Consider the following 15,091-nt stretch of genomic DNA (forward strand, 5'->3'; position numbering starts at 1 on the left):
TGACACCACCACGAGACGCACATCAGTGTTTATCGCACAAGGTAATACATTCCAGATTTGTGGATTTTTATAACGCCGCTGGGTCGTTTTACAAGAGCGGACTGTTTTGCACATCAGTACCGTTCAGTCAAAGGCCATGTCGTCACACACACACACACACACACACACACACTGCAGGTGACTTCCTTTACGGTTTGTGTTCACACACACTCGTACATGGAGCGTGTGTGTGCTCACCAGTCACCAAGAGGATCTGCTGCTGCAGGTCCTCACGCGCTTCGGGCTTCCAGCACCAGTTATGTTCGTCAGCTCGGTGAAGGAAGCAGCTTTCAGACATTCAGGGAATCGCACGTTGAGTTTGGAGGAAACGTTCCCTGAATCAGCCGTAAGCTCTTCATCCCGCTGGCTCTGTAGTGGAAACCTGACTAATGAGAGAATTAACAGTCATTCTGCTGCGTCTGAGTCATCGTCCTCTGTGGGGTTTGAGCTGAACTGAATGAGACGTTAGGCTGCATGTGTTCTGAGCGCCAGAGAGATGTGACTCCCTCTCTCCCACTGAGGACTTTAGTGGTGCTGCAGCCGTCATTAATCCAAGGATTGAGTCATTAATCCAAGGATTGAGTCATCCTGCTCCACTTGACTGCGAGCCCCACAGCAGCGACCAGGAATCACATGATGCTGCTGGAAAAGCAAGATGTTCACGCTTCTTCTTGGGGAAGATGTTTGTTGGATTCTGGGAAGCGTTTAAAAGATAAAGTGTTGTGATCAGAAGGAGCAGCAACACTTAACAAATGGAATATGTTTTAGTTTCCAAATAGTGTGAATGCTTTCCTGCTTTAAGATCAATCCTGTTGAGTTCATACAGACGAAGACGAGGAGAGTCTTGATTTTGGAGTTAAAAGAAAACTATATTTTAGTTTAAAACGTCGGTAAAGCCGTCCTCAAATATAGAGCTGTCAATCAAACTATTTTTGGTCTTTGTTGGCTTTTTTTTCTGCATCAGAAATCTCCAAAGTGCTTCTGCTGCTGTCAAACAGACAGCTGTGTCTGAATGAGTGAAACTACCTGCAGTGGGCAGACTGGGCGCACTGGGCAGAACCAGCACTGATTATTATTGTTGTTGTGATGAAAGAAAGCCTGAAGCGCTGCTCATCATTGATCCCTGTTCTTCACCGCCCTCCTCCACCCGCTCTGGCTCTCTTGGTTCTGCTCTGGACTCGAACCCGCGGCTGTGAAGCGGTGATGTCACTTCCTGGGTGTTCCTATAAAGTCCACTTAAGCCCACGACACACACACGCAGGCACGCACCTGGAAACGTTGTGTGAATAAATACACTTGACAAACAGCCGCAGCGCTTGTCTGTGCAGGCTCGTGTGCTTTTACGCTCTTTAATAAAACAGACGGACACACACGGTCGGATTTACGGCTTTCAGCGTTTGGTTGTGGAAGACGTGCGACGAGGCAATCCTCTGGATATTAAGAGAGAGTTACAAGGAGCAAGAGATGAAAGAGAGGAAGGAAGTGAGGAGAGGTCGAGGTTTTGCAGCCTTCACTGTCATCCATGATGTTTAATATCCTGGATCATGGCCGACGTTTTAGTTTCCATTTATTCATAACGAGACATTTCTATGCTCATGTAAAGATGAGCTTTAAGGTGTGTGAGCGGCCACACAGGTGCTGGTGAGTCGTGCTGCTCACCAGGTGGAACGTCAGTAGAAACTATATGTTCAGGGTTGAGTAATTACAGGAAAACTATCAATAAAAGTACAGACGCACAGGAAATATAAACACTTGAGATGCTGCCCGCCATCATTGTGAAAACCCTAAATAAGAAAATATTGTTTTTAGAATTAGTTTTTGGCGACCACCCAGATCTAAAAAAACATTGAATCTCATATTTAGTTTAATTTATTTCAGCACAGATCTGAACAAATAAACAGTGAACCGCCGTCTGCTTTTAGTTTAGTCTACGTTATTGTCGAGGTAATGAAGACTTTTCAAATCAATCTGCTTTTACAACTTTAATAATCCAGATCAGTGCAGCTTCTAACGCTGCTGCGTGAGGTACAGAAGTGATCTGCAGAAACTGGACTCCAGCCTGTAAAAGTACTGCTGTGAACCTCTCAGGAACAACGCACCCCACAGCTTTAACTGCGGAGTGATGCAAAGGGCAGAGGAAGAGGAGGATAAGTAGTCAAAGGGGATGAAGGGTGAGCATGGATTTGTTAATTGAAACCCGGAGGATGACATGGTTTCCTTTGGCTCTCGCTTCGTAAATGTCACATGGTCAAACTGTGTGTCCGCGTGTAAATGCATGCATGTGTGAATGAGTGAATGCATGACGGGGTGGCGCTGTGTCTGCGTGCTCGAGGGCCCCGCTAACATAAACCTGTCTCAGGGCGGCCGCTCTGTGCAGCGACGACTACGGCAGCTGACGCAGGACAATAGACAGATGTCACTGCACTTTCATGCCGCGGACGCGTCTGGCTTCCATCAAATGTTCCCGTGTGCAGAGCAGAGAACTCAAAGGACTTCCAGTAACTGAGAAGCAAACATAAAAGCAGCAGGTAACGAAGGAGTCACAGCAGACTGTGCTGCAGAAGCAGCAGCCGTGGCTCTCGTGTTCATGGGGCGCTGCGTGCTGACGGGCGATGGGCGTCCTGATGGAGCGCTGCGTGTTGCTTCTGCATCGCTGAGATGTCAGAAGGAACGAGACGTGTTCACAAACTGCTTCAACCGTCCGTATGAACGCTTCACGTGAGCTGCGTTAATGTGAACACACACCTGCTGACGAGGTGCAGCTCAACATGAACACATTCACTCAACAATAGTTAGACACCAATGCGTTGATGAAGTGAATATCTAGGACATTAGTGCTCTTTCATCCTTCATTGTGTCCTGTAGCTTTCAGTGGAGTTCATGACCTCGTCCATATTGAAATGTAAGCGTTGTGGTTTGTAGCTCATGTTCAGTTTCTACTTGTTTTGTGCACACACATTTGTAAATGAGGCTCAATGTCTTTTGAGTGCTGTGAGGTTTTGCAAAGCAACCTGATGAATTTATAAAAAGTCAAATTAGATGTGATTGTCCTCTTTTGACTCTTTTGCCTGCAGACATCCCAGAATGCACATCAAGACCGGCCTCGTGGACGCTCACCTGTACTGCCTGAAGAAAGCCGTGGTGGACTTTCTCGCCGACAACAAGTGAGTCCTTCACTTTTTTATTATCGTGACGATAGGAATGAACGCAACTCGATCGTTTGCTCTCCAGCCGCGGTGTCATGAATCCTCTGAGACGCGTTCATGAGCAGTGTTGTTGTTCTTCACCTTCAACCACACAGGCAGACGTTGCTGCTTCGCTCTGCAGCGAGTGTTAAACTCGGGGACGTGGTGTGTCGGCTTTAAAGGACCCGTTAGCGGGGTATTCCAGCGAGGTGTTAATTTGTTTTACTATGTGCCACTGAGGCAGGCTGTTCGGCCTTTAGCCTCTGAGGTGAAGCGCTGTCACAGGAGCCTGTGAGGCTGCTGGCAGCGCGGCCGCATGGCAGGAACCAAACGCTCGTATTCAATTGTTTTGCGCTTGAAATAAGTCGTTAGTGAGGAGATAATGGTGTTAGCGAGAGGACTGTTGGAGCACACCAGTGCAGCAACACTTCACTCTGCCCATCGGCCCAACGGAGGAGATTCAAATGATTTTGCAAAACATATTTAACGCCACACTCTGTTTTGATGCATTTTTGTGTCACTAAATACTGCTGCTCTTGTCTGGACGATGTTTGGTGAGAGGACGTCTTCCCTCTCCTCCTTGCACACTAATGATATGACACTATCTGCACGCTCAAGGAGGAGATCTACAGTAGCACATTAAAGACGAGTTTGATGACGGCGGCTCCTGATGCAGACGCGTCAGGAGCCGCCGGTTAACGCAGGTTAATGCTAAGAAGCAGGTTGGTGCTAAGAAGCAGGTTGGTGCTAAGAAGCAGGTTGGTGCTAAGAAGCAGCACGGCGCCGAGCTCCTCTACGCAGGGAGGTGATGATGGTGGTGGTGATGATGATGGTGGTGATGACATCGTGCCAACATGTGGGCTCTGCTGAAGGACGGATTGAGGAAATCTGCAATTTCAGATGGATCACATAAATCCATCCAGACCCAACAAACACGCATCACTCGCATCCGTTCAGCCCTGCTGGATGTTTGGTTGGAGCCAGAGGAGCTCTTGGTCGTAATCTGCCTCAGAGATGCAGATATAAATCTGACGTCATTACATCACTAATGGCCGCTCTGCCGGCGCCGCGTATCATCTCTCTTGTTCATGACTCATTTCTTTCTCCAACTCTTTTCTTGGGCTTTCTTTCTTCTCTCTCCTCCTCCGTGCTGTCTCTCGCTCAAGGAGAGCAATAGAGAGTAACTGTTGTTTTTCTTCTGTCATTCAGATGGAAATTCTAATCTCCCTTTAAAAGAAAGCGGGCGAGTGAGGGGGGGGGAGAGAGAGAGGGCGCCTGAGCGCATAGAGGAGGAAAATACATTAAGATTAAAGTTCCTCCTGGTTTCCTCAGAGGAGACTTGAAGTCACCGAGGTGCTGATGGTCATGTCATGCTTTTATTAGGTGGACGTTGAGTAACGGTAACGATATTATTTAATTAGCCTCTATTGCATTTACTAGCAATCTACTTAATTACAGTAATGAGATAGGCCTCATTTGACTTCCTGTATGCACTTACCAAAAGCTATTTAGCATGACACACTCGGTCCGGATCCTTCTGACACCGTCAGAGGCAAAGCAGGAGAATGTGACTACGTGAAGGTGGAGCCAGATGTTTGTTACTAGACGTGAACTCTCTCATGACGGCACGTTGAACTGAGATCATAAGCTCATGTTGAGGCGTATGTGTGACGCTGATCACGTTCTGGGATGTTTAACGTGATGTTTAAGTCTCATTTAATCCTGTTTCCTGTACTGTAGGTCCATCTCTTCCATCCGGGGTGAGCTGCTGCCGTATTTGGTGCGGAAGCAGTTTTCAAAAACAACCAACGGTCCCAAAATCAAAGACGACGCTGAGGATCAGAACCAGAAAACTGTGGACGGCTCCACCAACCACGGTCAGGGTCTGCTCGTGCACGTCGCCATTTAACAGCTGCGACAGCGTTACCTCCTGAGCAGCTCCAGGGTTAGCCTCACAGCGACGTGAACACAGGACAGCTCTGCCCGTCACCCTGTGATGCGTGATCCTTTGAACTCCTCGCCGCCGCTTCACTCGTTCCTCTTTTTGTTGTCCAGAGCTGCTCATCTCCTCTCGAGACGAGCCTCTCCTCCAGCTGGCCCAGCAGCGCTCCTGCTGGAACGACCACCGCGGCGACATGAGCGAGGCGTACCACGGCGTGAAGCTGCGCTGCTACGTTCACATCATCGACCGCGGCCTCTGCTACCGCGTCAACACGCTGGCTGCGTACATAGAAGCTAACCGGCTGGTGAGTGCATGCTGTGTTCAAACCGCATCTGCCTTTGAGTTCGTTGAAGTGCGTTCAGGGTGATTGGCCTGCATGCCTGCATGTTTACGTGGCTTTAATCTCAGTCGGGACGGCAACGACCAGTCTATTAATATGCCAGTATTTTAATAATCATTTCAACTAAAATACCAAACGTTCTCTGGTTCCAGCCTTTTATTTGCTGCAGTTGCCGGTTGCTGTTTTCTGTGTTGAGTATCTTCAAGTCTGTTGATCAGAGAAACAAAATGCCAACGTCGCCCTGGAATCAATAAAGACAATAACTGCAACGATCAACATGTCGTCTCCTCCGCATCTCTTACTGCTCTCATTCTTGTGGATCTTGTTTTCATCTTCTAGTTGCATTGCTCATAACTCTTCTTCTAATGCAGACTCGCCTGCTTGTTTGAATGCTGTGCACTGGGACCGAATTCCTCCAGAGATGGATCATTAAAGTCAGCTGACCATCTTTTTAGTATTTAAATCTCATGTCTTCCCACATTAGGCTCCAAAGCTCTTTGAGGAGCCGGCCGTGCATCCGTCTGCTGTCATTTCAGAGCGATGTCAGGTACGTGTCATGTGGTTTCACTCGTTGTCCTCCAGCCCAGCGAGCTGGCTATCATCTCATGTTGTGTGGGGCTGCACTTGTGCTTCATTGGGCTGTGAATGCATCGATGTCTCCGTAACGTTGGTGCTCGTCCACCAGATGGGATCCGACAGCATCATCGGCGCTCTGTGCCAGGTGGCAGAGAAGACCTCCATCAAGAGGTCCACCATCGGGAACGCCACCACAGTAAAGGAGAAGGTCAAGGTCACCAACTCCATCATCATGCACGGGGTTACCATCGAGGAGGGGTGAGGCACACACACACACACACACACACACACACACACACACACGCAAATATGTCAAAACAAGATGAGTAATCTGATGTCAGGAAATAACGTGTCCTAAACATGACATCTGTCTTCTGTCATCGCCGTTTCCTCACGTCTTCATGCGCTGTGAACCGTCCCGTCCTCCAGGTGCTCTGATGTGTGTGTGTGTGTGTGTGTGTGTGTGTGTGTGTGTGTGTGAGGCAGATGCTCGTGGATGTGTGTGTCCGTCGATGGGACGTGTCACAGGTTTTGTTTCCTGTGCTCCCAGAGGTCAAACGGGGAGCGTCGGGGTAACAATGCTTCTATTGTTGTGCGACCAGCCAGAGAGCAAACAAACACAAAGCTGCAGGGCTGAAACACGCAGCGTTCACAGATTTCACTCAGCACTAATTTACTTTCCTATAACAAAGTTCCCACTGGTTATGCAGTGTGTGGATCACTGGGGTGCAAGGTGTTTTAACATCGCCTTCCAGCAGACTGCAAGTCATTATTCATCAGTTCCATCAGAAAGTGTTTGACCTTCATGAGGTCGTCCTCTCACAGTTTAGTTTCTCTCTGCTTGAGCTTTAAAAAATCGTCGACAAGCTTTTAACAGCAAACTCCTTTCATGTCTGCATCTTTCTACCAAAGGAAGTTACACTTGAATGTTTGTTTGTACAGAAAGAGTTTAAGACTTGATGAGGTTTAAGAGGACGTCATCGTCACAAAGCTGATTTGTTTTTAAGGAATATTTTTATAATTGGAATATTTTTTTCCATTTATTCTCTGGACATAACTTCATGTGGATGTTTTACTGCAATCTGCAGGACAAGGCAGGTATTTCATTTGCCGCTTCATGATGTCACTTGGTGAGAGGGTGAGGGGGGTTCTGAGTCGTGATGAATCACGATCACTCACTTTATTACACATCACCAGTTTCAATGGCAGCGAGTCCTTAAAGTCCAAATGGACGTCTTTGTTGCCGCCGCAGGAGAATTAGCATGTAGATTGATCCTCTGGAGGACGGAGACCTCGAGTCTGGACTCTAATGCACTCACTCACTTACTCACTCACTTACTCACTCACTCACTCACTCACTCGCTCGCTCGCTCGCTCGCTCGCTCTCCAGCCCTTTTTATAGCTTAACTTCTTACTGCATCAAGTCTCTCTCTCTCTCTCTCTCTCTCTCTCTCTCTCTCTCTCTCTCTCTCTCTGTCTCTCTCTCTCTCTCTCTCTCTCTCTCTCTCTCTCCCTCTGTCTCTGTCTCTCTCTCTCTCTCTCTCTCTGTCTCTCTCTCTCTCTCTCTCTCTCTCTCTCTCTCTCTCTCTCTCTCTCTCTCTCTCTCCCCCTCCCTAAGCCTTTCATGCCCCCCCAGCATGGACCCTCATCATGTCCATGTAGGTGAAGCACAAAAGCATGAAAGAGCGAGAGAGAAGGGAAGAAAGCAGCGAGGGGAAAGCAAGCAAGCAACAAAGAAACTGCGATTCTTTCTTTTCTTTTTTCTCTTCTTTTTTTATTTTTTTAAAGAACATAAGAAGGAAGGGGAAAGAAGGAAAGAAAGAGCCAGTGTGAGGGGATTAGCAGCCCGGCCATGTCGCAGAAAGCCCTCGCATCTCTGCCTCTTTGTCTGCAGCGCCGCACAACTTGTTGACAAAGCGCTGCATGTTTGGGAAGGGGGATAGCGAGGGTCAACTTTACAGGGGGGTTGACGTGTGTGTGTGTGTGTGTGTGTGTGTGTGTGTGTGTGTGAGTGAGGAGGAGGAGGGGGGGGTCATGGCGAGGAGGAGCCCCGGTGTTAGTAATTAGTGGTGTTTCAGCTCTGAAGCTTCTTTGGTGGTCTCTCTCACTCCCTCTCTCTCTAATGTTACAAAACTTTGAATCTTGTAATCTCCCATCACCAACTACCACCACCAGCACCTCCTAGGTAGTCACTTACACACACACACACACACACACACACACACACACACACACACACACACACACACACACACGCACACACTCCTTTCTCCCTCTCCTTCCAGGCCGAACCACCTGAATAGAATAGGCCAACACAAACCTGTCTGTGTGTGCGCTGCAGAGGGCCAAGTGTGTGTGCGTCACTGCCTGGGCAAGACCGACATGTGTTCTCCTCCGGCTCCCCGAGCGCCTGAGGCACACATTCTGCAGCGCACGCCAACGCACACGCACACCAACGCACACCAACGCACACCAACGCACACGCCCTCCACGGTTAGCTGACACAGGACACACAAGACTGTCTGTGTCTCCCCTCCAAGAATTTTATGGTGATGGTTTGGCTGAATGTGAGCGCGGCGGGTTGGCACTGCCGGCTCAGGTGGGACTGCAGCACACAGACACACACAGACACACACAGACACACACACAGACACGTGCACACAGCGTTCTTTAATATACGGATCATTTCATGCGTTTGCGTGTCTGCAGCAGGTGTGAGGGTCCAGGGTGGCTCTCGCTCCACAAACGTGGGCCTGGAGGAACTTCACTGGCGACAGTGGAACGCTGCGTCTGTACTGGGCAGCTCCCAGTATGCATGTTGTTAACTGTGTGTGTGTGTGTGTGTGTGTGTGTGTGTGTGTGTTGCTGGTGTACATGAGGCACGTGAAGGAAACACCATGTGAACCAGCAGCGTGTTGGATCTCCTGCAGCCCGAGAGCAAACGGCAGTGTCGGAAAATCCTGGAACCTCGAACCTGTCCTAGAAAAATATGAATCTTTAATGACTCAAGAGATCCAGAAATGAGCCACGAGGTCGTCACCACAGGCCTCAGAGACGTTGAGTCATTATTGATTCATCTGTTCGTTTTTGATGTATTGAAGGCATCAACCAGTCGCGTTCATCTCAACACATAAACTAGTGTTCAGCAACACGAGGCGTTGAGGTCCGGACAGCAGACTGCGTTACTCTGACTGCGGGTAAAAGAGGAAACTTCAACTCCAAAACTCCATGAAAGAGCTTACAGGAGCTCAGGCTGCACAACAGCTCACATCCGACAGACTTCACTGTGGTTGATTCATGTCCCGGGACTGAAACCCTTTCAGGTCGTCTCGTTGAGCTCCTGAAGAAGGGAAAGTATTGATTTCCTACAGGGGATGAAATGTAAAGGTAGTAAGTCACAGGAATGTTGTTTCTCCTTCAGTATCTTGTGCGGCAGAGGAGATGCTGGTGGGAGCAGAGATGTCAGCTGGTGACTAACGCGTGTGTGTTTCCAGGTGTAACATCCAGTGCTGCGTGGTCTGCAGCAACGCCGTCATCGGCCGGGGAGCCGACCTGAAGTACTGTCTGGTGGGCAGCGGCCAGCAGATCGAACCGGAGGGTGAGGCCGCCGGGGACGCCGCGCCACACACCACGATGACCACAACGTGCTCATCACAGGGTTTTATCTCTCACAGCGATGGTCAGCACGCTGGTCAACGGCCTCTCGTGCTTCATGAGGAAGCTGAGAGGACGTTAAGACATTTAGATGCAGCAGAACAAAGTGTCTCCATATTAAATCAAGTTGACAAAGATGGAAAGCAACAGAAACAACTCATCACACTCAGGACAACAAGCTACAACAACAAAACAACACAATCCAGATACGTGCTATCTTTTAAAGCCTGTGTGTGTGTGTGTGTGTGTGTGTGTGTGTGTGTGTGTGTGTGTGTGTGTGTGTGTGTGTGTGTGTGTGTGTGTGTGTGTCACATTGATGGAGAGGTTAGAGAGCAGGGCCAGAACAGACCACCCGGAATTCAACAGCAGCCTCCAGCCACATCCAACACACACACACACACATCCAACACACACACACACATCCAACACACACACACACACACACACACACACGCACGCAGAGCGCGCTCGGCTCCAGACTAAGCAGCCTAATTGAGTGAACAACAGGGTGCTCTCAGTAATAACAGTGTGAATTTGAGCTAAACTCACTTAAAAAAAGACGTGAAGCATCAACAGATCTTTGGCTTCTTGTGATTGAACTCTGGAGACTTTCACCCTGGTTGCTTGATTGTTTTACACGCTGCATGACCGACGCTCTCTCTTTGGCTCACTTTGGTATAGTTTCTCTCTTTGTTATTATTTTTCATAAAATGCCTTGTTGTCTCTTCAATAGACGTTTTTAAAGGATCTGCTGTATTAGTCCAGTTTATTTAAATCATCCTCTGGAGCTTTACAGGATGACCAGCGAACACGGTCTCTTATCCTCAGATTGAATACAGGAAACCAGAAACAGGGATGAACCCACACAGGTTATGATCCACTGAGCTGGTCATAATTATACAAATTTGGCAAATTACATTTCTGGCACAGACACGAACCCATGAAAAAAAAAAAGATTTTTTAATATGTATAATAACACATTTTCTACCCAAAACTGTTGGTCAGTGATATATAACTAATATATTCTGTAAATAATCGGCAAACATCTACCAGTCTGCATCAGGCGAGTGAGTTAGCTAGTTATCAGTTAGCTAGTGATCAGATTGGTTTCATCCATACAATGTGTTCCTCTAATCATAAACCTCCTGTTTGCTTCCACATCGTAAGAACAGACTCGTCTACTAATCTAGCTGCTGACCGCAGGCTGTGAAACACATCACACACCCACTGGAGCTGCTAGCAGCAAGGACCACCCTGCTAGTTAGCCTCACACACACACGCACACACACACACACACACACACACACACACACACACACACACACACACACACACACACACACACACCGGTCCGTCAGGTGTTGATATTGTAAAAGATACACACCGTTCCTCTGGGAGCTTTGATAAAACACACATGCGCACATTAAAACTCTGAAAGATGATTGTATGCTCTGATGCGTCCTGATGACGCTGGACTGGTTATGACTGGTTATGACTGGTTATGACTGGTAATGACTGGTTATGACTGGTAATGACTGGTTATGACTGGTTATGACTGGTAATGACGTGAGGGTGTGTGCTTACAGAAAATAGCTTATTGCTCTTTATTGCCAGTTGATTGAAGTTGGAGCTGAGACAGCAGTAAATGTGTATTGTCCTACAGCATTCACACACTGCAGGATAAGTTACTGAGTTAATGACGTATCTGTCTTAACTAGTCGCCCTCCTCCCTCTGCTGCTGTGCTCCATGTGTCCTCCTGCGCGCTGCAGAGCCTTCAGCTTCCTTCACACTGACCCGTCTGTGTGAAGCAGCTTCAGTCTCCGTTTGCTTTGGATCGGGACGGCTGCTCGGAGCCGAGGGAGGAGCCGAGCTTCAGCTCCAGACTCTGTTTCAAGACTCTTCCTCTTAGTGATGTTCAGAGAAGCTCTGAGTCTGACCACTCTGAAGCTTCATGCAGTGTGTGTGTGTGTGTGTGCGCGTGTGTGTGCGTGTGTGTGTGCGTGTGTGTGTGCGTGTGTGTGAGAGTGCGTGTGCGTGTGTGTGTGTGTGTGTGTGCACATAGTCATGCTCAAAGGTCTTTGTTCACAAGATAATGATTTGATTTAACAGATGTGTGAAACTGAGTTTCTCCTCAAAGAATCACACAAAGCACGATGTTGCACATCTTGTGTGTACGAGATGTGCTCGTACGTTTCTTTAGCTCGGAACAGCCTTCAAAATAAAATCTATTATGAATCTTGATTTAATGTTTTTTTTCCCTTTATTATTTGTGGATATTTATAAAGCTGAAGGGTTTTGCTGATTTTTCTTTTAAAGAGAAAACTTTAGATTTCAATATAAAACACAAGAATCACCGTTTTACATTTTTATAAATATATATATACATTTATATTTATACATTTCTCTTTCTCTTCTTCAGCCGAGAGGACCAACGAGGTCATCGTTGGAACGGACCAGCTGATGGAGATCTAGCTCACAGAGCGGCGTCCTCGTCTCCTCATCAACCAATCAGAGAGCAGCGAAACACAGACGACCAATTCATCAGCTGAGCAACGAGGAGCCTGAACGCTGACCGCTCTCTCTTCTCTCCGGCTTTTTCTACAGGGAGTCCAATAAATTAAGAGCTTGAACCCATGAGTCAGCATGTCGGTGTTTTATTTCTTCATTTCACATTTCATTTAAAATAAAAGTTGTGTTGCCCAAAAAGACTAATTATTGTTTTCATCTGTTTGGATTTTTAGAGAGAGACGTGTTTAACATGTTTAATGGAGACATGTTTAACATGTTTAATAGAGACATTTTTTAACATTTTCAACATGTTTAAAATGTTTAATGGAGACATTTTTAACATGTTTAACATGTTTAATGGAGACATTTTTAACATGTTTAACATGTTTAATGGAGACATTTTTAACATGTTTAACATGTTTAATGGAGACATTTTTTAACATTTTTAACATGTTTAACATGTTTAATGGAGACATTTTTTAACATTTTTAACACGTTTAACATGTTTAATGGAGACATTTTTTAACATTTTTAACATGTTTAACATGTTTAATGGAGACATGTTTAACATGTTTAATGGAGACATTTTTTAACATTTTTAACATGTTTAACATGTTTAATGGAGACATTTTTTAACATTTTTAACATGTTTAACATGTTTAATGGAGACATGTTTAACATGTTTAATGGAGACATGTTGACAGTCAGTTGAGGGAGAACTTCATATTAGATTTATCTCACTAGTTATTATGCGACTGTATTGGCCGGACTCAGTTACTCCATTCACCGTGTGAGAGGCTGGAGACTCGTGCGCGTGTGCACGTGCACGAGTGTTAGCGTGTACTCTGTGCAGCGGGGGGGGGGGGGGGGGGGGGTTAAGTTTATTTGTACACAAAAATGGTGTATGTGCAGGCCCCGGACCACCCAGCTTGATCCTGTATCAGTTAACGCCGACACCCCGCCCTCACGCACGCACACACACACACACACACACACACACACACACACACACACACACACACACACACACACACAGCAGAGGAGGAAACTGACTCGCGCCTGACACTTTTCTTTTTTCTTTTCTTCCTGCTCTTCTTTCGCTCTCGGCTCACTTCGCTGTCACCAGATTTATTGCATTCCTTCTGCTGAACATTTCTTAAATTACAGGTTTGAAGGTCCTTAGTCACGAAGGACGACGTGTGTGTGTGTGTGTGTGTGTGTGTGTGTGTGTGTGTGTGTGTGTGTGTCTTCTATCAGTTATTGCTCTCTATGTTGCAGTTTTTAATCACAAGCAAGTGATGTTTGTCGTGTTGCAACCTGGTGATGTCACTTCCCTCAGTATATAGAATATAGAGGAGGTGAATATATGAGGAGAATAGATAATATAGATAAGGTGAATAGATAAAATAGATAAAGGAGAATAGATAATATAGATAAGGTGAATAGATAAAAGAGAATAGATAATATAGATAAGGTGAATAGATAAAAGAGAATAGATAATATAGATAAGGTGAATAGATAAAATAGATAAAGGAGAATAGATAATATAGATAAGGTGAATAGATCAAACATATAAGGTGAGGTATTATGAGGTATTTGAGGTGAAATGTTTCTCCTGAGTTGTGATCTCAGTCGTGAAAGCACAGTTCAGGTTCACATTGTCGCTCTTGGTCTTGTCTTCGTTCTTGAGCGTCTCTCTGACCTCTTCACATGACGGGTCTGTGTTTGTGTAGAGGTTTGTGTGTTTACTCAGAGTCCCTTCAGCACGACGCACCTCGCTGATCCCTTCACAACATGCACGTCTGCTGCTGTTTGTGCACACGCGTGTGCAGGCTCACCTGTGTGTGACCGTTGTTCATCTTCTGCCACACAAGCTAATCGAAGCTGTGTCACAGCCCTCTGAGTGTGTGTGTGTGTGTGTGTGTGTGTGTGCACACATGCGTACAGAAATGTGCATCTTATGCTACGCAGATCTGGAGATCAGATGTTGAGCTGAAGATCATATTTCAGGCTGAATGTCAGCTTTTTCTTCGGCTATGTGGCTTTATGCATTATGAGAAAGTATCTTTGAAATGGATCATCGTCAGTTCATAAATTAAGATGCTCTGCAGTGACATTTCAAAATGTGCTTCTTTTATTTTGTGTGATTCATGAAGTGATGCAGTTTATTAATGGAGATCCATAAAAGTTCCAACGATACCAGATCACGTTGCAGACGTGTATCCAAAAAACTGTTGGAATTCGATTGTTTTAAATATTGTAAGGCTGAAATATCATCTGTGGACAAATGATGTCTTACTTTGGAGGGGGGGGGGGGGGGGATTGATTGATCAGATTGATGGTGGAGACGAATGTGCGATGCAGAGACACTCGATGCTCACAGAGGAGTCTGAGCGCCGGCTGAGGAGCCGGGTGGCTTCATGGCTCCAGGGCTGAGAGAGGGAGGGAGAGAGAGAGAGAGAGAGAGAGAGAGAGAGAGAGAGAGAGAGAGGGAGAGGGAGAGGGAGAGAGAGAGAGAGAGAGAGAGAGAGAGAGAGAGAGAGGGAGAGAGAGAGAGAGAGAGAGAGAGAGCGAGAGAGAGAGAGAGAGAGAGCGAGAGCAGGCCACCCAAGTGGCCGTCAGAAGCGGTGTGTGTGTTTGCTGCTGACCTCTACACATTAGCACAACACTTCCTCAATTTGTCTTCTGTGTTCTCCGGCCACAAATGAATTTCCTCCCTCCTTTTTTTCCTCCACACACTACCTTTCAAGATGCCCCCCCCCAACACACACACACACACACACACACACCAACACCACCCCATCTCAAACTCAAACATCTGAATACACACACACACACAGACACAC

At 46.7% G+C, this 15,091-nt stretch overlaps 1 protein-coding gene across 2 annotated transcripts in view; it reads left to right on the top strand.

Annotated features, from left to right (window-relative positions):
• Positions 1-12,375, top strand: part of eif2b3 (eukaryotic translation initiation factor 2B, subunit 3 gamma) — a 20,708-nt gene extending 8,333 nt beyond the window's left edge. For both annotated transcript variants that reach the window (XM_068571603.1, XM_068571604.1), the window contains exons 6-12: positions 3,114-3,203; positions 4,965-5,101; positions 5,280-5,470; positions 5,991-6,053; positions 6,192-6,340; positions 9,577-9,680; positions 12,157-12,375. In XM_068571603.1, coding sequence (XP_068427704.1) covers positions 3,114-3,203; positions 4,965-5,101; positions 5,280-5,470; positions 5,991-6,053; positions 6,192-6,340; positions 9,577-9,680; positions 12,157-12,209 — 787 coding nt within the window. In that variant the 3' untranslated portion in view covers positions 12,210-12,375. The remainder of the gene's footprint in view (positions 1-3,113; positions 3,204-4,964; positions 5,102-5,279; positions 5,471-5,990; positions 6,054-6,191; positions 6,341-9,576; positions 9,681-12,156) is intronic.
• Positions 12,376-15,091: the final 2,716 nt, after the last annotated feature.

The sequence above is a fragment of the Clinocottus analis genome, unplaced genomic scaffold (genome assembly GCF_023055335.1).
Source record: "Clinocottus analis isolate CAN_PGR_092001 unplaced genomic scaffold, fCliAna1.0.p SCAF_11, whole genome shotgun sequence".
In the NCBI taxonomy this organism is placed as follows: Eukaryota; Metazoa; Chordata; class Actinopteri; order Perciformes; family Cottidae; genus Clinocottus; species Clinocottus analis.